The following is a 22,057-nucleotide window of genomic DNA, read 5'->3' on the forward strand; positions in this document are numbered from 1 at the left end:
AATGAAGTGAGAAATAGTAACCGTTCAAGCATTAAAATATTCGTTTACTTGTTATTTATCTTTGTTAAGAGTAACCAGTGAGTCTTTACCTTTATGTGAGTATCTTTTCTGTCTTTATCACACATGTAGATAAATACTTTTTATTTTTACTTTGGATGTCTCCATTTCATCATCCTGGAAATTTATAATACTTCAGGTCTAATGCCTTTAACATAAATATTATTGTAAAGGAATAAAGCACCTTTATTAAAAAGAAGTTTAGAGCCATAGTTGTGAAATTACTTATTTTAACAAATATTCTATGTAACCAAACTCATCCTCCCCATTTTTTAATATGACAGTACAAGTGTACTCATAGTTTTTTCTTTCTAAACTTTAAGAGAAACAAAATCTTTATTCAATTTAGGTCTTTAGAGAAAAACTACTAGATTTACTGAATTTTAGTGTTGTTGACCAGGTTAGCTACATTGAAGTAGCATTAGCTTGGTGTAATTGATTCTATTTTGCTATGGAATTGCATCACCTAGGTGAGACATCTTGGACAATGATATTGCAAGGATATGGTATTGCAATGAGTTTTGCTTACAGCTGAGCTTTTCTGCTGTAGTCCTTAGGTACCTTTTTTAGCTTCCTCATTACTATGATGGAGTAGTGACTACAGGTTGGGTTTTGTTTTGTTTTTTTCCTTAACTCTGTTACTAAAATCGTAGCATCTGATTTGAGCTACTATTATTATCATAGCATATTAATCTTATATACTGGCTTATTTTGTGGGAAGATATAAATATGTAGTTGGTCTGTTTTAGTATTATCTGCCCAGTATAACTGACCAAAAATTATGAAGCAATTGAGACTTTTTGTATATAAACACTAGTCTTAATATTCTTTGAATAAGTATATTATGTGAGAAATTACCACTTATATAAATATCTCCTAAATTAGTCATCTGAAGGCTCAATAATTAGTCTCTCTAACCTTTAATAATCAGCCCTCATTTTTAGCATTCTTTTTAATTATCTTTGGTGTTCTAATACTAGATTTTTAAAAAAATCTTCCATGTCCCTGGCTGATGTGGCTTAGTGGGTTGAACGATGGATTGTAAAGCAAAGGATTGCCACTTTGATTCCCAGTTGGGGCACATGCCTGGGTTGCAGGCCAGGTCCCCCATAGGGGGCACCTGAGGCAACCACACATTGATGTTTCTCTCCCTTTCTTTTTCCTTCCCTTCCCCTCTCTAAAAATAAATAAAATCTTTTTTTTTTAATCCATAGTTTTTTGGTAGTGAGAGTTTTTTTATGTGATAAAATGTACATAATAGAATTTACCATTTTGACTACTTCTAAGTGTACAGTTCAGTGGCATTACGTACATGCATGTTGTACAACTGTCACCACCATAAATTTTTAGTAACATTTTAGCTATATATCGAGATAAAATCACATATAATACAATTCATCCATTTAAAGTATACAAGCCGGTAGTTTTTAGTATAGTTACAGAGTTGTGCAACCATCACTAGACAGTTTTAGGATACTGTCCTAAAACTGAGTCCCTGCATCACTTAACCATCACAACCCAATTCCTCTATCCTCTCCCATACTTAAGCAACCACTAACCTACTCTTTGTATATTTGTCTAAACATTCCATATAAATGAAATTATATGTGGTCTTTTGCTACTGACCTCTTTTACTTAGTGTAGTTTTTTTCAAGACATCTTTATTGTGGCATATATCAGTATTTCATTCCTTTTTATGGCTCATTAATATTGCATTGTATGGATATAACACATTTTGTTTATTTATTCCTAAGTTGAAGATCTGATCCTGAGATGAGTTTTGTTTGGGGTTTTTTTTTTTTTAAGATTTTAATTTTCTTTTTAGAGAGAGGAGAGAAGGGAGGAAGAAAGAGAGAAAGAGAAACATCGAAGTGGAGAGAAACATCAATGTATGAGAGAAACATTGTGTGAGAAAAACATTGATTGATTGCCTCTTGAACGTCCCTAAGTGGGGACCTGGCCTGCAATCCAGGCCTGTGCCCCGATTGGGAATCAAACTAATGACCTTTCAGTTTGCACGCTGGCGCTCAATCCATTGAGCCACATCAGCCAAGGTCTGAGATCAGCTTTAAAATAGTTTTCCATGTCACTTCTTTCTCACTCATAAATAGTCTAGTTTTTGGAGCCCTCTTAGCTTTCCTAGGACTCGAGCCTTCACATTCCCAGGGATTATGCTTTGATTCATTGAATTAAGTGGAGTTGAACCTCAGTTTCCCCAGGTTACTGCCCAGGAAGTTAACTATAATTTCTTCACAGTCTAATTCTTCTTTTTGTTAGGACCCAGGTAAATATCTGCTTTGTCTTTTTGTAAATTAGAGGTATCGACATAATTGATTGTTTTCCTCCATATTTTCCCTCATTTTCCTCAACTCCTAACTAAAATACTCTTTACTTGTGCTTTGAATTTGAGAAATTGTTATCTATCTAATTAAAGAAAGGCATTTTAACAAACTTGGGGCTGTGTGTGTGTGTGGTTTTTTTTTTTTTTCATTAATGTTAGTAGAACCTTTACTGATATTTCCCATTGAATTTAATTTCAGTTTTTTGTGAAAGAATGCTTCGAGAACCCAATGTAATGTGTTAACTGAGTGAATTTCTTTTTCTTTTTATTTCAGTTGGAAAGACATCCTTGATTACCAGATTCATGTATGACAGTTTTGACAACACCTATCAGGTATTTTGTTTTTTACCAACTTACTAGTTGTATCTATTTTGTGTTATAAGTAATATTCAAGGTCTTTTTTTAAAAAATTCACTTATTTACATGCAGTCATAGATATAAAGGCACTTTCTGTAATTTGTAAAAACCTATATAAATACAAAGTATAACTGATTTTGCTCATAATCCTCAACTTCATTTGATTCTATGTCTCTTCCAAAGTCTATTGCAAGATTATCGTTGATACGATCTGGGCTAGAAGTAGGAATGATTGTAAATAGTGTCTTAAGAAATTTTGTCCAAGTCAAGAATTCTGTGACATTCTGATCTATACTTGAAGTCAAGAATAAGGAGATTGGGGAAGTTCACAAATATGTGGAAATTAAACAATGCATTCTTAAATAACCAGTCGGTCAAAGACAAAATTACAAGGGAAATAGAAAATACTTTGAGCCAAATGAAAAAGAAAACACAATATACCAAAACTTATGGGATTCAGCTGAAGCAGTGCTATAAGGAAAAGAAATACATGAAATGAATAGTTTAATCTTCTACTTTAATATATATACTATATATATTTCCTATATACCAATAATGAGCAAGTGGAATTTGAGATTGTAACATAATACCATTTATATTAGCACCCCCCAAAATGAAATTCTTAGGTAGAAATGTAACAAAATATATACAAGATCTATATGAGAAAAACTAAAAACTCTGATGAAAGATACCAAAGAAGAATTAAATGGAGAGTTAGTCTATATGCATAGACAGAAGTCTCAATATTGTCAATGTGTCCATTGCTCCCAATTCATCTGTAGATTCAATTCAGTCCCAATTAAAATCCCAGCAAGTAATTTTGTGGATACTGACAAACTTATTCTGAAGTTTATATGGGAAGGCAGAAGACCCAGAATAGCTAAGACAATATTGAAGGAGAAGAACTAAGTCAAAGGGTTGATGCTTCTTGACTTCAGGACTCATTATAAAGCTATAGAAATCAAGGCATTGTTGTTATTGGCAGAAGAATAAACAAAAAGATCAATGGAACAGGGTTTGAAAAAGCCTCATTTCCCAAACCTGTGTTTCTCCTTTACTGTCAGTACTATGGTTGCACTTATAGCACTTCTGATACCAGGCATGTGGAGGTTTTCCCCACACAAGCAGTTCTGTGATTCAGCTGGGTGTCCTGCAATTTAACTCAATTCTGACACTGTCTACAAATATGGTGATAGCATCAGATCCCACAGATTAAGGCTCAATCCCATGAGACTGCCCCCCACTTCATTTTTATTTTATTTTTAAAATATTTTATTTATTTATTTTTAGAGAAAAGGGAAGAGGGGAAAAGAAAGGGTGAGAAACACTGAGGTGTGAGAAAAACATCAATTGCCACCTCTTGCATGCCCCAAACCAGGGACTCAGACAGCAACCCAGGCATGTGCCCTGACTTGAAATGGAACCTGTGACCTCTTGGTCTGTAGGATGATGTCCAACCCACTAAGACACACCAGTCAGGGCCTGCCCCCTACTTCGGATGTTAGTTATAAATAGTTGGTCCCCAGGTTATCTACGACTTCTGTCCCACATGCTACAAATCTGAGGTTCCCATGACCTTCTCCCCCTTTGATTCTGTGATTTGCTAGAACAGCTCACAGAACTGAAGGGAACACTTAACTTATGTTTACTGGTTTATTAAAAGATACAAAGGCAACAGCCTGATGAAGAGATACATATAGTGAGGTCTGGGAGTGCCTCAAATGAAAGAGCATCTGTCCCTGTGGTGTTGGGGATGCATTACCCTCCTGGTTTATTGATGCATTCACCAATCTGGAAGTTCTCCAAACCCTGCACTTTTATGATTTTTATGAAGGTTTCATCTTGTAGACATGATCAATCATTAACTCCATTTCCAGTCCCTCTCTCCTCTTTGGAGAATGGAGGATAAGGCTGAAAATTCCAAACTTCTAATCGTATCTTGGTCTTTGTGGTGACTAGCTCCTTCCCCTTTTTCTCCAAACCAGGAGACACCCAGAGTTACCTCATTAGAACAAAAGATGTTCTTTTTAAGAATTTACAAGGGTTTTAGGGGCCTTATGTTAGGGACTGGCGTCAAAGACCCAAGATAGAATAAGAGATGCTCCTAGTGCTTTTACCACTTAGGAGTTTACAAAGATTTTAGGAGTCCTGTGTCGAGAACTAGGGTCAGAGACCAACATATGTCATTCTTAGTATTTCACAAACAGAGAGTTTAGAAATAGACTCACATGAATATAACCAACTGACCTTTGACAAAGGAGCAAAAGCAGTAATATAATGGAGCCAAGGTAGTCTTTTCAACAAATGGTGCTGGAACAACTGGGCATCTACATGCAAAGAAATGAATCTTGATGCAGAGGTTACACCTTTCACAAAGATTAACTCAAAATGGATCACAGACCTAAATGTAAAACACAAAACTATAAAACCCCAAGATAAAACCTAGATAACTTCAGATATGGCAATGGTTTTTTTGATATAGCAGCAAAGGTACGATCTGTAAAAGAAATAATTGACAAAGCTGGACTTTATTAAAATTAAAAAACTTCTCTTCTGTGAAAGACATTGTTGAGAGAATGAGAAGACAAACCACAGACTGGGATAAAATATTTGAAAAAGACACATAAAGCAAAGGACTGTTATCCAAAAATATGCAAAGGGCTCTTAAAATCAGATAGTAGCAAAGAATTCTTTACATTCTGATAAATTTTGACAGTGTATGCCTATGAAACTACCACCATCATCAAGATTATTTCCATTATCCGAAATAGAATTTGTTTTTAATTAATAAAGCTTTTATTAAAAACCATAAAGATCATAGAGATGAGATGATCTGACATTTAAGGAAAGTCCCTTCTTAAAAAGTGAATGAATATGTATTATGTATATTTTATTGCCATTCTTTCAAATATTTCAGAAATGGCTTAGCCACCTCTGAAGACATGAACAAGTTTAGAAATGAAAATCAGTAAGAGTGCTTCAGCTTCTTCTGGATCCCCTTAGATAGATATCCCCAGTTTTCTAGATCTCTGCAACTACATCTTACAGCCTTCACCAGCTGACGTTCTCTTGTATGTGGGTGGTATTTTGATTCTGAGCAGTGCTTCTGACCTCGGCATAGAAGCTACAAATAGCAGTCTTAGGGACTGAAAAAGTATTGATGCCATTGAACCATATGTGGAAAATTCCTGAGAATATAAGTACAGATCTTTGGAAGTAGAATCTAATGCCATAGGCTAAAAAATATGAATTGTGCTTAGAGTCTTAGGCGAAAGAATTATGAGCTAAAATCTATATTTAGAGTTCTCTGGGTGTTTTGAAAGTATTTTCTTATACACAAGTTTTCTCTGAAATTAAGATCTTTCAATTGTACCTGAAAGTGCCATTGCTATTTTTTCATGTGCTAAAGCTATTGCTGCTGTTAAGTCATACATATGTAAGGGCAGTGATGTTGATGGGGTGAGATTATATAAAACTTTACAGTAAGGAAAGATTTGATTCTTTATTAAAAAGTTCTCGCTAATGAAGCCAAAATACTATTGTACTTAGGAGACACTAATTAACAACGTAATTTACAAGTTTTTTGTAAGAATTACAGTCCTAGATACTATGTTAGCTTTAACAAGAAAAATTGGATCATATAGCTACATCCTTACTTAGGGAAATAGGTGTATGCTTGATAGTATATCAAGTATTTGAATATGAAAACTTGACCATATGTGATTAGCTGCCAACTTACTTATCAGGTAAAGAGTTATTTGGCAAATCATTTTAAGATACCCTAGCCCTATGCTAACCACACACACAACAGAAAAACTTTTTTTCAAGATTTTATTTATTGTTAGAGATGGGAAGGGAGGGAGAAAGAGAGGAAGAGAAACATTTAGATGATAGAGAAGCATCTTTTCATTGCTTCTTGTACATGCCCCAGCTGGGGACCAAACCCACAACCCCGAGGTACCCTGACCAGGGATCAAACTGGCAATCTTTTGCTTTGCAGGATGACACCCAACCAACTGAGCCACACCAGTCAGGGCCAGGAACACTTCTTAAATGAATAATTAAAAAGATAGTCTCATTGCTAAAAATTTATTGTTGGCCTTATGTGAGCCATATGTAAGATATATCAGGAGGAGCAGAGTAGCGCAGTGGAAGTGTGCTAGGCCCATATGTAAGATATATCTGAAACTTAGTTTAGGTAAAATTTTATTTCACAAAAAAACAGATACATTTTATGTAATTAATAATTTATGCTCTTGAGAAAGAAAGGAAGAGATACATCGGTCAGTTGCCTCTCACACACCCAAAACTGGGGACCTGGTCTGCAACCCAGGCATGTGTCCTGACCAGGAATCCAACTGGCATCCTTTCAGTTTGCAGGCCAACACTCAGTCTGCTGAGCTATACCAGCCAGGGCAGATTGTTTTTCTGATCCAGTTTTTAATTTCTTATTTTTTAATTTTCTTTAATTTTTAATACTTTTTTTTCCACGCCCTGGCTGATATGACTCAGTGGATTGAGTGTTAGCCTGGGAACAAAAGGGTCACTGGTTCAATTCCCAGTTAGGGCACATGCCTGGGTTGTGGGATAGGTCCCCAGTAGGCAGCACGTGAGAGGCAACCACACACTGATGTTTCTCTCTCCCTCTTTCTTCCTCTTTCCCCTCTCTCTAAAAATAAATAAAATTTTTTAAAAAAGAGTTTTTTGTAGCTCTGGCTGGCGTAGCTCAGTGGATTGAGTGCGGGCTGCGAACCAAAGTGTCGTAGGTTCCGTTCCCAGCCAGGGTACATGCCTGAGTTGCAGGCCATAACCCCCAGCAACCGCACATTGATGCTTCTCTCTCTCTCTCTATCTCCTTCCCTTCCCTGTCTAAAAATAAATAAATAAAAGCTTTTTAAAAATAGTTTTTTGTTGTTTTAGCTCCTCCCAGATATATTGTCATTTTATTGGGGGCAGGGTTAATTGTGGTAAGATCTTAACATGAGATCTACCTTCTTATCAGATTTTTAAGTGTAAACCATACAGTATTGTTATTTATATGCACAGTGTTATACATTAGATCTCTAGAAAACTCTTTCATCTTGGATAACTAAAATTTTGTGCCTGTATAATGGCTCATGTTTAAAATCCACAGACCACCTAGTCAATCCTGAGTAATGTGGCACAAGGATATCTAGAGGAAAAGTGTGTGTGCATTTTTCACACTTACACCTATATATGACACATTTATTAATGGAATGGTTACCCTTCTGAAATGGAATCTGTATTACCATCTCTTCCTCGAGTTCTTTGCCTTTATTTAATTTTAGACTTTTCTTTAACTTTTGTACCAATTTCTTCCTTTATTCTAATCTTTGTCTTTTTTGACTTCTATTATTTCTCTATTTTCTATCGCTAGGGAAAGCAGCAGCCAGGCAACAGAATTTTATGTATGTTGGGACCACAAAAGGAACCTGATTACCATTGCTTGGTACAGAGGGAAACTGGCTTTCCCTACCTGATCACTTCTATATTGGAAAAATCATGTCCCTTTTTGGAAAATTGTAATGTTTATGGGTCTTTGGCTCTCGGTGGCATGAAAATAGGTGACAAACCATTATTTAGGAAGTAACGGCAGAATAGTAGTTTATAGAGGCATAGTTTTATAAAACTCCTTTTGAGGCAAATAGATACCATTCTGAGTAGAAAGCATCCAAATAAAAATATCTAAAGTTGTCATTATCTTGATACTGATATATTTTGATAAGCCATTGTTTAATCTTGAATTTTGAGCTCCCATGGTAAAAGTATTCAGTTTAATTTGCTTTTTACAAAGTAGACCTCCCTCTGCAAACCAATGAATTAATTACCACTTAAATAATTTGAAGGTACATGAGAGAATTCTGTAACCTTTGATTTTTTTCTACTATTACTGTCTTTTCCATTTCCATGAAGGAGATGAACATGAGGCACCACTAATGTCTCATCTGTCCTTTATCAAAATAAAGGTGTGGCCCTGGCTGGCGTAGCTCAGTGGATGGAGCGCGGGCTGGGAACCAAAGTGTCCCAGGTTCGATTCCCAGCCAGGGTACATGCCTGGGTTGCAGGCCATAACCCCCAGCGACCACACATTGATGTTTCTCTCTCTCTCTCTCTATCTCCCTTCCCTCTCTAAAAATAAATAAATAAAATCTTAAAAAAAAATAAAGGTGTGAATTAGTTCCATGTCAGTGACACTCAAGATGTTTGAATAGGTGGTAATGTTTATTTTCCCTGGAATTTTTTTTGTGCTTTCTGCTGTTGGCTGATTGACTTCTTTGCTATAATAGCTCTGCTTTGTATAACATTAACTGAAAAGAAAAGCAGCAACAAGTTTGTTTTTCAGGTTAATTTTGACCTTTATGAGTTCAGTGTTGTAAATGATGTTCCCAAACAAGGATGATGTAGTGGAAGGAGGGACGTCATTTTATCATAAAGTCTGTCTTTGTACTGATTTTTATTAATTTAAAAAACGTGTGTCCGCTTTGAAATCTGAAAATTACCATTTCTTTTTTTGACAGTTTCTGTTTATAGCCATTAAAAATTATTTTTTTGCTATTTTTAACAAGTGCAGTAACATTAAGTTACTCAAGAATTTTTTTTTTAGTGAAAAAGCATTTTTTTTTAGTGAAGTATCAGGACAGAGAGAAGGCTACTCCATAGGCAGAGCAGCTGAGAATTCATGTAAAAGAATTCTAGGCATAGGGTAGTTCAAGGGTTGTGTGGCAGCTCCCTGGGCAGCTGGGACCAAGAGCCCTTCTAACTTTATGTTTAAACAGATCTAATGTATGACTTCCATATGATTACTGAATGATTCTCAGAGTTCTGATATCCATAGTCCAGACAGAAAGAAGGAGAAATAAGACAAAACCAAGGGAGCACCTCCCAACTCGGACAGCCCCATTTATTTAAAACTCAAAGAAGGCTAAAAAAAATTTGATGGAATAAATATGGACTTAAAAAATGTTTGTGTTATAAGGAAGAAGGAGGAAGTGGATATTTGTACAGGCAATTAGCTGCTTCTACCACAGCGAGTAAATGAGTTTCTGCTGATGAGATTTCTTAAATGTAGCCATATATCATTGCTGTACATTCCTCAGGTTTGTCAGGTAGATGCTCTTGTACAGTGGTTCAAGTTTATCCCACCCTACATACATTCTCAGATGGAATGTCATAAAATGGAACTAGTACTTCAGTTATATGTACTTAAGCCCTAAGTTGAGAAACATAATTGAAATACGAGGTCTGTCCAGAAGGTATCCAGCCATGTAATATGAAAAATAGACATTTATTGAAGATGATACAAGAATCATTGTACATAGGACAATGACGCTTCAGTCCCCTTCAAAGTAGGTGCCTTGGGACCTCATACAGTTCTCCCAGTCACCATCACCTGCCCCATTGTATTTTCCTGAATCTCACTGAGGGTCTGAAATCTCTTACCTTTCAAAGGTGATTTTAGTTTGGGGGGAAAGCCAGAAGTCACAGGGTGCCAAGTCTGGGCTGTAGGGGGATTGAGTTACCTGGGCGATTTGCTGTTTCACAAAAAAACTGCCCAAGATGTAGTGCATTAGCAGGTGTGTTGTTGTGATCAAGCTGTCAATCACCAGTTGCCATAGCTGCAGCCTTCTGAATCATGTGAATAGTTTCCACGGAGGAATGTTCAAGTTTAATGCAAAATTTGATGCAGATTCGTTGCTCTACTCATGCATTTTGAATGCCACTGCCACACAGTATACATGCTCACTCAATAGCACCTACCTCCCCTCATTGATTAGTACATTGAAGTTGTCATTGTTCACGCATACACGTTCCAGTGCACACTTCTTCATTGCCAGGTTAGATGTTGCACAAACCATTCTTGTTATATTAACAGTGGCTGGACTTTTACCAGAAAGAAATGTAGTCCCATAGTTGGAGGTAAAGAAGGAAGCTGCTTTCCTTGTTTTCACTTTTTTAATAAAAGTCTCTTTGTAACATCTATAAAATACTGCTGAAAATATTAACGATCTAAATAAATGAAGAGACATCCCAGGTAAATGGATTAGAAGACTTAGTAGTGTTAAGATGTTGGTAGTAATTACCCAAAGCAATCGACAGATTCAGTGCAATTCCCATCAAAATTTTTGCTACCATTTTTGTATAAATGAAAGAGCCAATCCTAATTTGCATAAGCCAAATAGCCTTGAAAAGGAAAAATAAAGTGGGAGAACTTACACTTCAAGATTTTAAAACTTAACACAAACCTACAGTAATCAAATGTGTGGCATAAGGATAGACATATTGACCAATGAAATAGAATTCAGAATCTATAAATAAATCCATGTATCTACTGACAATGGATTTTTAATAATGGTGTGCTAGGTCCAGCCTACAGAATGTGTGGAAATATTTGACTGTTTTATGTCTAATAAGTATTTGATATCCAGAATACTATAAATAAAGAACTACAAGTCACACACAAAAAAAGTGATAAACTCAATTTAAATGTACAAAGGATTTGAATAGACATTTTTCCACAGAGGATGTATGGAAAGCCAATAAGTACATGGAAAGATGCTCACATCAGTAGTTTAGAGAACTACAAATCCAAACCACAGTAAGATGTAGCTACTGTAGAAAAGTCTGGCATTTCCTCACAAAGTTAAATACAATTACCATGTAGCCCAGCAATTCCATTCCTAGATATAGACCCAAGAATAATTGAAAACAGGAACTCACTGTAGCCAAAAAGTAGGAACAGTCCAAGTGTACTTCAGTAGATGAATGGATAAATCAATCACAGTATATCCATACATTATAATATGTTATTGTTTAATGGATACAGAATTTCTGTTTTGACGTGATGGAATGATTTGTAAATATTGTTTACAGTTGTATATCATTGTGAATGTAATTAATGCCATGGAATGGTGCACTTAAAAAGTGGTTAATATGTCAAATTTTATGATACATATATTTTGCCACCATTTAAAAATAAAACCTATATTAAAAATATATCACTGTGAATGTAGGTTCATCAGTTACAACAAAGGCACCACTCTGGCAGGGAATGTTGATAATAGGAGATGCTGTGCATGTGTGGGGGTAAGGGACAGATGGGAAATCTCTGTATCTTCCTCTCAGTTTTTCTGTGAACCTAAAAATACTCTTAAAAACATCTTCTTAAAGAATGGTTTAAAACATATATCCAATAAGTGTATATTGGAAAGACTTTTACTCTCAGCTCCACAGTAGAAACTTTTTGTGTCCTTAGATAGTAATTTAATTTCTCTAAACTCCAGGTATTGTTATCTATACAATGACAAAAATAGGACCGCTGTGGCTGGTGTCGCCCAATGGATTGAGCACCAGCCTGTGAACCAAAGGGTCACCAAATCAATTCCCAGTCAGGGCATATGCCTGGGTCGCATGCCAGGTCCCCGGTTGGGGGCACACGAGAGGCAGCCAGTCGATGTATATCTCTTGCACATTGATGTCTTTCTCCCTCTATTTCCCTCCTTTCCCCTTTCTCTAAAAATAAATAAATAAAATCTTTTTAAAAAGTGAGGAGGGAAGAGAGATGGGAGGGAGAGAAGGAAAGAAGGAAGGAAGGACAGATGGAAAAGAGGGAGGGAGGGAGGAAAAATAGGGCTGGTAATAGCTACCTTGCAGAGATGAATGAGGATTAGAGATGATCATGTGAAGGGCCTAAAAGAATCCCCAGTGTCCCCAATACACAGCAAGTGCTCAATTGGTGTAAGCCATTATCACTGAAAGTTTTGTTCGTTTTTATTTGACTTTGATGTGTCTGTGTTTATTCATTATTTCTCTCACAACTATAATTCCCATTTGAACCCTAAACTACCAACCACCATTAATCTATTACTATTTAACTTTGTTTTGTTTTGGTTTACAGGCAACAATTGGTATTGACTTTTTGTCAAAAACAATGTACTTGGAGGATCGAACAGTGAGTAATGCTTTCTGTGTGTTATTTTCTGCAACATTCCAGGATAAAAATTATGATCAAAGACATAATCAATTAGTGTCACCATAAGAAGTATGTAGCAAACTTGCCAAAGTTAATTTGCTGGCCTAGAGAAAAACTTAATTACAGAGTGAAGTCCTTAGCACTTTGATTTCTGAACCCCAAATAAAATCCAAAAAGGAAAGAAAGACAATTTATTTATAAAATCCTGAAGGCCCTAGGCCAGGGGTGTCAAACTCATTTTCACTGGGGGCCACATCAGCCTCATAGTTGCCTTCAAAGGGCTGACTGTAACTTTAGGATTGTGTAAATGTAACTACTCCTTAACTAGGGGTGCCAAGCTGGATAAAACAAGGAGGAGGGACATACTCGGCCTGCGGGCCTCATGTTTGCCACCTGTGCCCTAGGCTGTGTTAAATAAAATTTGTCATCTTGATTAGAAAAAATAACAAATATAGCATTGAGATAATTAAAGCAGCTTAAGACCTTTTGAATGTTGCTCTTGAGGTATTCAGAGAGATTTCATTTGACTTTGACACAATTTTCAAACTTCTAGGTCTTAAATGTCAGAATATGATGTATACCAAAGTGAATGTGATTAGAAAGAATGTGTTTTTATTTGTTGGATTTTTGTCTTCCATATTTAGGATGTTCCCTTTAAGTGCAATGTAGAGTCTGTATTCTAGTCCACTATCCCGTGAAGAGATTTCTATCATCTAGACAGTGACTATCTTAAATGCAGTATTTCAGGACCTATACCCCCAAACATTTTGTATCTAATGCTGTTTCTTATAAGTATGTGTTTCCTTTTGAAGTTCTCTTTTATGTTTTAATATATAGAATGCCATTTCTTAAAATTTGAAAGCTTAGAAACAGCTTTATAATGGTAAAAGAACTTAGTGCTTGTTTTCAGGTTTTTCCTCAAATGTGAAAAAGTAAGAAAGTAAAATCTTAGGGTTGCAAGAAGATATTCTTACTTTTTGTTAGATTATTAGATACAGTGTTCTGGGAAGAAATGTGTGGGAGAAATGTAAGCACAGAAGTCAAAGACCCAATTTCAAAGGTTTCTGGACCCTGTGGAAAAGACACATTTTAGCTTCAGAGAGGGTTTCAGAGAAGCATTAATTCCTTTACTCTGATAGCCTGGGCTGCTCATTGACTTTTACCTTTCTTTTTCCTTTTATGCTTTATTTGAACATCAACAAAGTCTTCTTTTTGGTATCCAGAAGGCATAGGATTCAGAGAGTGGTTATAGAGAGGAAAAGTGGAAGCTGTATTTCTGATTCTGTGAAATCTTTCCCATTGCCATTTTTAAGTCATGTACCTTCAGGGCAAGCAGATTTTTATATTACTCCCTTTTGAAAAAGTAAAGTTTTGTGTATTCATTCCTCATATTCCTGCAGCCTTTTGCATGAGTCTCCTTTTTACCTCCTTCCTGTCTTCCTCCTTTAAAAAATATTATTTCCTTTTTCTTTTCAGTATGAGTTTGTTTTTGTTTTGTTTTTTTTTGGTTTTGGTTTTTTTTTTTTTATTCACTTTTTCCCATCCCACAGATCAGGCTGCAGTTGTGGGATACTGCGGGTCAGGAACGTTTCCGCAGCCTCATTCCCAGTTACATCCGTGATTCTGCTGCAGCTGTAGTAGTTTACGATATCACAAGTAGGTATTTTGCAACGGGTTGACCTTCTTGCTTGTTTGACTGATTTTGTTGTTAGGTACGATTGCAATTATGGGACACAGCAGGTCAAGAGCGGTTCAGGAGCTTGATTCCTAGCTACATTCGTGACTCCACTGTGGCAGTTGTTGTTTATGATATCACAAGTGAGTGGGGGGAATTATGCATTTCTAATCTTCTTTTCAACTTTTAGCTTAGCTGCATGCATGTTCTTGTCTTGTGCTTGTTTTCCATACTGGCATGTAAAAATGAGTTTTATCATAGCAAACCTTATCACAGACTGACTAGGTCAGAAATACTTGCTTTGGTGTTTGTACCAATGTACTTTATTTCTACTGTGCCAGGTTTTTTGCCCTGGAAATTTTCCTTCAGGTTCAGTTATGAACCCTCTCTAGGGCTTTCCTAGTATCCTGTTATCCCTAAGCCACATCATAATTATGGTTGGAAGAACATCTCCTTCTTAGTTTAACTTGATCTCAGATTTCTCTAAAATAAAATAATCTGCATTTAAGCCTCTTGCCAAGTTTTCCAAATACTCCAAGGCATCTGTTCAGGTTGTTAAAAACTTCTGCTAGCCAACTTTTCTCTGCTTTCCTTTTCTAGCCATTCTCTCTCTATAGAGGAAGGCAGAGAAAACATAGTGTGCAGTCTTCTATTAATCATTTTCATTTGAATCACATCTGGATTCTGTGAATGACTGACTGACTTGCTTTGTTGCTAACAAATTACACTTTCATTTCTCTCCAGGAAAAAAATTTTAAATGGAAGATTGAAGTAATGGTCTTCCTTTTTCTTTTCCCTAGAGACTGAATAATGCCTTTGGCATTCTAAGTGACTTCAAATTTTCCATGGAGCATTGATTGACAGGGAAATGCTCTCTGATTAAAACTGTCTTTATAAATTTGTTTATGATATATATTGGGCAATATTAAGCATCATTCCATCTAGTGGCCCACAATTTATAGAAAGACCAGGATAGTACCACATCTTAGACTTCTTCAAAAGCATATCAACAAATGATTGGTTTGAGCAAGTAACACTTATTACACATTTCTGCATATCTGCTCAACCAGAAGTCATGTCTACTTAACAATAATTCAATAATTGCAATAGCAGAAATATGAGTTACAAGTTTGCATTCAGAGACTTTTTTTTTTTTTTTTTTCGGTTAGGTGCTATATGCCATCTTTTCTTGAAGCTTTACTTTGGGTTGCTACTTGTTTAAAACAATGTATGTTCATTCTTGTGCAGTGACAAGTTTTGCAGCTTTAAAATGTTTGTGCTTACTTTAACCAACTCAAGTGAAACCTGGTGTATTTTTCTTCAAAAGTGTTGTACACGTGTGGTTAAAATATTAGTATACTGTTTTTTTTTAGCTGCTATAATAATAGTAAAATATTATACATAGAATCTAGTGCTAGAAAAGATGGATTTTTTTTACAAGTGATTCTGGTGCATTAAACTAATAAATTTCAAGTTAAAGTGATCACAAACTGAATAAGCAATGCAAACAGAGTGGTGTTGAAAGCTATTTAAAGGCTTTCTAAATTTTCTGGATGTGTTGGGTTGTATGGGCTGACATACTTCTGGAGATGCTTTCTTTGTCACATTTGGTATTTGTAAGTAATCAAAAAAAGTATTGTGGCAATGTAACACCATATTATCTGCCATAGCTGTCTTTACATTAAAACAAAATATTTTCCCAATTACATATAACACGTCATTTTCATTTGGTTGTATCCAAAAATTTTAAACCACTATGAAATAAACCTTAAGGAATTTTTTCTTGTGATTTGTTTCGATCACTGACAGTTATACTCAGATAAAATGGAGTTATGTTACAGGCACATTAATAGTGGGCCCTAATGTGCCAACCCCCTTCCAACTTTCAGGGCCTTTTCTTTTCTTTTTCTTTTTCTTTTTCTTTTTCTTTTTCTTTTTTTCTTTGGTTCATCATGTGGGGAGGCATTTGCAATAACACTGATCTCTCTGTTCACCCTTCTCTACCAGATGTTAACTCATTCCAGCAAACTACAAAATGGATTGATGATGTTAGAACAGAAAGAGGAAGTGATGTCATCATCATGCTAGTAGGAAATAAAACAGATCTTGCTGATAAGAGGTATAGCGTGATTTTGTATGTGTATGTATGAAATATTTGATTGTTAAGCAGCCTGTCTTTTTTAATGCTACTGAAGAATTGTTTTGAAAATAGACATGTTAAATCCTTAAGTATTTACCCCCCTTTTCTTTAGTATGGGAACCTGAAATATAAAACATTAACCTCTGTTCTTAAATAAAAATGAAGTTTTCTTTTTTTGTTTTGTGTTAATAAATAACTCTTGTGCAAGATTGTTTACACCAAAGGTGAATTTTTGCATGTTTTTAGGCTTCATAAACATGAGCAGTGTTCTGTTAAAGAACAAAATGTTTAAAAAAAAAACAAACAAATGCCGTCTTTACGAATTACTCATAATGGTTAAATACACTTTTGGTAGCCTTATAAATATTCATTATAATTCAGTGGTGTAGTTTTTTCTTTTCTTCTTTTTTTCTTTTTTAAATTGTACGGCTAAGCCAGACTGTGTAGTTGAACTGAATAGCTTGATTGTGATACCTTAGTCAAATGAGGAAAGCCAAATTCAAGTCACAGGATGCAGAATGTATTAACATTCACTGTAGAACCCATGGCATCAATATCTGCCTTCAGCATTCCTAACTGATCTACTGCAGTCTTTCTGTTTTAAATAGTCGTCACCATTTTACTTAATAGTAGAAGCTTTTACTGTTTCTTATTTGTTCATGAGTTGGATATTGAAATTTAGGTAATAAACTTGTGCTATTAATTAAAATTTTGCCAAGAAATCCACTATGTTCAGAGGCTTGTGGAAATCTTAAGCCCATTTCTGTCCATGGCACCTCATTTAGACTTGGCAACAGTGACAAAAAGTCTTAATTAATTTTAAAGTAAATTAACTTTTCACAAAAATGGTGCCAAAAATGAAGAAGAAGGCCTCTGCCCTTCCCAAAGCTGAAGCCAAAGCAAAGGCTTTGGAAGGCAAAGAAAGCAGTGCTAAAAGGCATCCACAGCCACACAAAAATGATCTGTACATTACCTACCTTATGAGGACCCAAAACACCTCAACTCCGATGGCAGCCTAAATACCCTCAGAAGAGTACCTCCAGAAGAAGCAAGTTTGACTACTATGCCATCATCATGTTCCCCCCGACTACCGAGTTAGCCATGAAGAAGATAGAATACGATACACTTGTGTTCATTGTGGATTGAAGGCCAACAAGCACCAGGTCAAACTTCTTCTGTGAAGAAGCTCTGTGACATTGACATGGCCAGTGTCAAAAACCTGGTCAGGCCTGATGGAGAGAAAAAGGCATATGTTTGAATGTCTCCTGTGATGCTTTAGATGTTGCCAACAGAATTGGAATCACCTAAACTGAGTCTAGCTGGATAATTCTAAATATAAAAATTTTACAGTGTAGCTCTGGCTGGTGTGGCTCAGTGGCTTGAATGCCAGTCTGCCAACCAAAGGGTCACTTGTTCAATTCCCAGTTTGGGGCACATGCCTGGGTTGTGGGCCAAGTCAGGTCTCGGGGAGGAGAGGAGTACATGAGAGGCAACCACACATTGATGTTTCTCTCTTTCTCCCTCCCTTCCCTTCTGTCTAATATAAATAAATGAAAATCCTTTAAAAATTTTTACAGTGTAAAAAACTTAAAGTATGATTTCATCTTTTCTTTATGAAAATTATTTTTGGGCATCAATTACCATCATATAAATTTTCAATGGTTTATTTCTTTCCAATATGAGAATTTGAAGATCATGTAGGTATATAATCTTCTAGTGAAGAGTCTCTTAAGTACCTTCATTTTTAAATTTAAAAATGGTATGTCTGAATTATTTCCATTTATAGCCAGAGTTATCTAAAAGGATGCTTTATAAACCCGTGTTCTTTTATTGGGAAGTATTTTTAGTTGAATACACAAATGCTACATTATCTTATTATATTTACAATTTTTCTTTAAGGTAATGTTTATCCATTACTTTGGATTACCATCTTTCTTAGTAATTTTTGCTAGACTGTCACCCTTCAGCTATTCACATTTAAAAGAATTAGAGCCTTATTCATTTCACTAAGATAATTTTAAAATGAGTAAAAGATTTAAATGCTTTTTTAAAAAAATTAAAAGAAATTCTTTTAGCCCTGGCTGGTGTGGCTCAGTGGATTGAGTGCTGGCCTGTGAACCAAAGGGTCGCTGATTTGATTCCCAGTCAGGGCACATGCCTGGGTTGTGGGCCAGGTCCCCAGTAGAGGGTGTGTGAGAAGCAACCACACATGGATGTCCTCTCCCTCTCTCTCCCCTTCACCTTGGTCTAAAAATAAAATTTAAAAAAAAGGAAAGGTGAAAACACAACTAAAATGCATAAAAAATTGTGCAGAATATGGAGAAGGTGCTATGATTGATCTAATGTGTCAAAAGTGACTTGCTAAGTTTCTTAGTACTATTGACATTTTGGCCAAATAATTCCTTACTGTGGGGCTGTCTTCTGCATTGAAAGGCATCTAGTAGCATCCCTGGCCTGTACCCACTAGAAGCCAATAGCTGGAGATAGCTGACATACTCAAAATATCCAAATCAGTAACATTATTGGTGAAAATGAAAAATGTGTCTTTTATGAAAAAAACTAAACAGACTTTTAAAAAGGCCAACCCAATGCATCACAAAATGCCTCTACAATAAGTATTAAAATATACTGTGTACCAAAAGACTCAACAAAAGTGAGTCTCAAAAGACTCACTTTTTTACTTACAGAAATTCACAAAGTCCAACATAAGAAAATGGTCCACAGTGCACAAAATATTAACCCCAAAGATGTTTATATAGCAACATTTTTTACATTAGTATAGAATTTGAAAACAACTTATATTTCAAATAGTTTGGGAACGGTTACATAAGTTACAGTAGCAAATTGACAAATTGTCTAGCCATAAAAAATTTTTTTCATAGTGTTTAATCACAAGATTAAATACTTGTCTAATATAAACAGAAAATTTATACTAAGGCTATTAAGTTTTTCAAAATGAAAAAGTTACAGGATGATCTCAGCCAAGTAAAAGTAAATAATTTTTAAAAACTTTAGTTGTGTATAGAATACACATATAGGTGCACAAATTGTAAGTGTACTGCAGCTTGAATTTTAAAACTAGTCTTCTCTGTGTAATCAGCACCTATATCAATAAAAGTTATTTTCAGAACTTTGTTTAAAATCTTTTTTTAAAGATTTTATTTATTTATTTATTTATTTATTTTATTTTCAGAGAGAGGAGAAGGGAGGGGAGACATGGAGGGAGAGAAAGAAACATTGATGGGTTGCTTCTCACACACCCCCAGATGGGTATCTGGCCAGCAACTCAGGCATGTGCCCCACACTAGGAATCAAACCAGTGACCTTTCAGTTTGCAGGCCGTTGCTCAACCCACTGAACCATACCAGCCAGGTTTGTCTATAATATTTATAATACATGTTTCAAAGAGAAAATTTTTTTTTCTACAGGCAAGTGTCAATTGAGGAGGGAGAGAGGAAAGCCAAAGAGCTGAATGTTATGTTTATCGAAACTAGTGCAAAAGCAGGATACAATGTAAAGCAGGTAAGTGTTCTTTGAATATAGGTTGATGTTATCAAATTGCAAAAATACTATGAAATAATTGTGTGAGTATGCTATTCTCTAGTGTAAGATTTTCTTCCAGTTAGCAGCATGACACCTCATGAACTAGTGTATTCAACAGTGAAAAAATATAAGAGTGGCATAGTTTTTAGAAAAAGAGAAAAGACTTGCCAAACTTTTCAGATTGTGCATAGTGTAAGTACTTCATTATGATTGCAAGTGTGTGATTGCAAGGTCGTAAACTCACTGTACTCTACTCCCCTGCTGCATTGTTTTATGGTGACATTTCTTATTTTAGAGTTTGATGGTAAGATTATGATAAAAGAAGGCAAATATTGCTATCAGGAATGATATTTTGCTTATTGTGGTGGAAGTACATTCTGGTGAATTTATCCTTCACAAATCACTAGTGTGTTAACAGTGATTATAAAAGGAGTGTTTCAGGGAAGGGGTGGGAAAGTATGCAGAGACCTCACATTATCAAACTTTTCTAAAAGATGAAGTAGCCAAAACCTCACCTGCTTAATTCTTCAGAGCTACATATTATTTAGAGTAGTAGTCCCAGATTTATAATATTTACAGACCAATAAATTATTATTTTTTATTCTAGGTGATGAATAGAGTGTTACAGTAAAATCCTTTAAAATGAATCAGAGCTTTATTAAAAATTCTCTAAATTGTTTTCATTTTTGGCATTTTATTTCCCATGTCTCCTTGCTTTAAAACATGTGTAATACTGAATTATCACTAATTACCTCTTCATAGCATACTATTTTGTGGCTCTCTATCTTTCTTTATGTTGTTATTCTCTTAGAATACTCATTTTCTTCTTCATGACTGATACCTACTTATCCTTTTAAGTTGCAGTGTAGGTGTCAACTCTTCAAAGACATTTTCTGTGAAATTATCTACCATACCTCCAGGCTGTTTTAGTGATGAATGACTCTCTTCAGGTGCCTACACCCTATGAAACCACTGTCACAGTACTTACGACATTATATTGAAATTACCTCTTCCATCAAAATTATATATTCCTAGAACCTACCAATGTGTACGAATTTTATACATGATAGATACCTGAACTTGTAGAAGCTGTAGACCATTCAATAATTTGAGTAATAGAAGTTATCACGATATGTCACTATTGTAGGATAAAGCAGTGGGTAGCTTCATTTAGCTTTCTCTATTATAGACATTTTAATAAGGATGTGAGCTAGTTTCTTGTATGTCAAAGTATGGCTTTTCTGTGGAACATATATTGGTCTGGGTTAATGTGTAAAGCAAGGGTTAACCTGTAACTCCCCAGTCCTGACCCTAAGTAGTCTCATAGTTTGGAAGCTCTAAAACAGCAGTCCCAACCTTTTTGGCACCAGGGACCAGTTTTGTGGAAGACAGTTTTTCCATGGACCAGGGTGGGAGGGCTGGTTTTGGAATGATTTAAGTGCATTACATTCAAGCTTACCTCCTGCTGTGCAGCCCTGTGCTGAACAGGCCAAGACTAGTACCAGTCTGAGGCCTGGAGATGGGGACCGCTGCTCTAAAATCATTAGCATACAGTGGGCACTAGTGATAGCTAGTATCTTCATGACATTTAATTCCTTCCAAATTGAAATAATTCCTACAGTGTTGAGAAGATGGGATATATCATTCATTTACTATTTTATAAACACATTTTTTACAGCTCTATTTAAGTATAACTTACCTTCCATATAATTGACTTGTTTTAAATGTATTTTTAGTGAATTTATAGTATTGTACAACCATCAGCACAATTTGATTTTAGAACATTTTTATCACTAGGCACGTGATTTTTTTCCAGTAGCCTGACCCATACAGACAAGAGAGACTTCTTTTACAAAACAATCTTTTATTTTATTTTAATTGTTGTTCAAGTACAGTTTTCTGCCTTTTACCCCCATCCCAACCCACCCCCACAGCCCTCCCATTTCCACCCCC

The 22,057-nt window shown here is 35.6% G+C and overlaps 1 protein-coding gene across 2 annotated transcripts in view; it reads left to right on the forward strand.

Annotated features, from left to right (window-relative positions):
• The window catches only part of RAB6A (RAB6A, member RAS oncogene family), a 64,156-nt gene that overhangs the window by 20,584 nt on the left and 21,515 nt on the right, over nucleotides 1-22,057 (forward strand). Inside the window, exons 2-6 of one of the 2 annotated variants that reach the window (XM_028515976.2) lie at nucleotides 2,673-2,731; nucleotides 12,672-12,725; nucleotides 14,297-14,402; nucleotides 16,429-16,540; nucleotides 19,990-20,083. In XM_028515976.2, the coding sequence (XP_028371777.1) occupies nucleotides 2,673-2,731; nucleotides 12,672-12,725; nucleotides 14,297-14,402; nucleotides 16,429-16,540; nucleotides 19,990-20,083 (425 nt within the window). Of the gene's footprint in view, nucleotides 1-2,672; nucleotides 2,732-12,671; nucleotides 12,726-14,296; nucleotides 14,403-14,458; nucleotides 14,565-16,428; nucleotides 16,541-19,989; nucleotides 20,084-22,057 lie in introns of both variants that reach the window. The other variant, XM_028515975.2, reaches the window with a different exon arrangement.

This window comes from Phyllostomus discolor, chromosome 6, assembly GCF_004126475.2.
Source record: "Phyllostomus discolor isolate MPI-MPIP mPhyDis1 chromosome 6, mPhyDis1.pri.v3, whole genome shotgun sequence".
Classification (NCBI taxonomy): Eukaryota; Metazoa; Chordata; class Mammalia; order Chiroptera; family Phyllostomidae; genus Phyllostomus; species Phyllostomus discolor.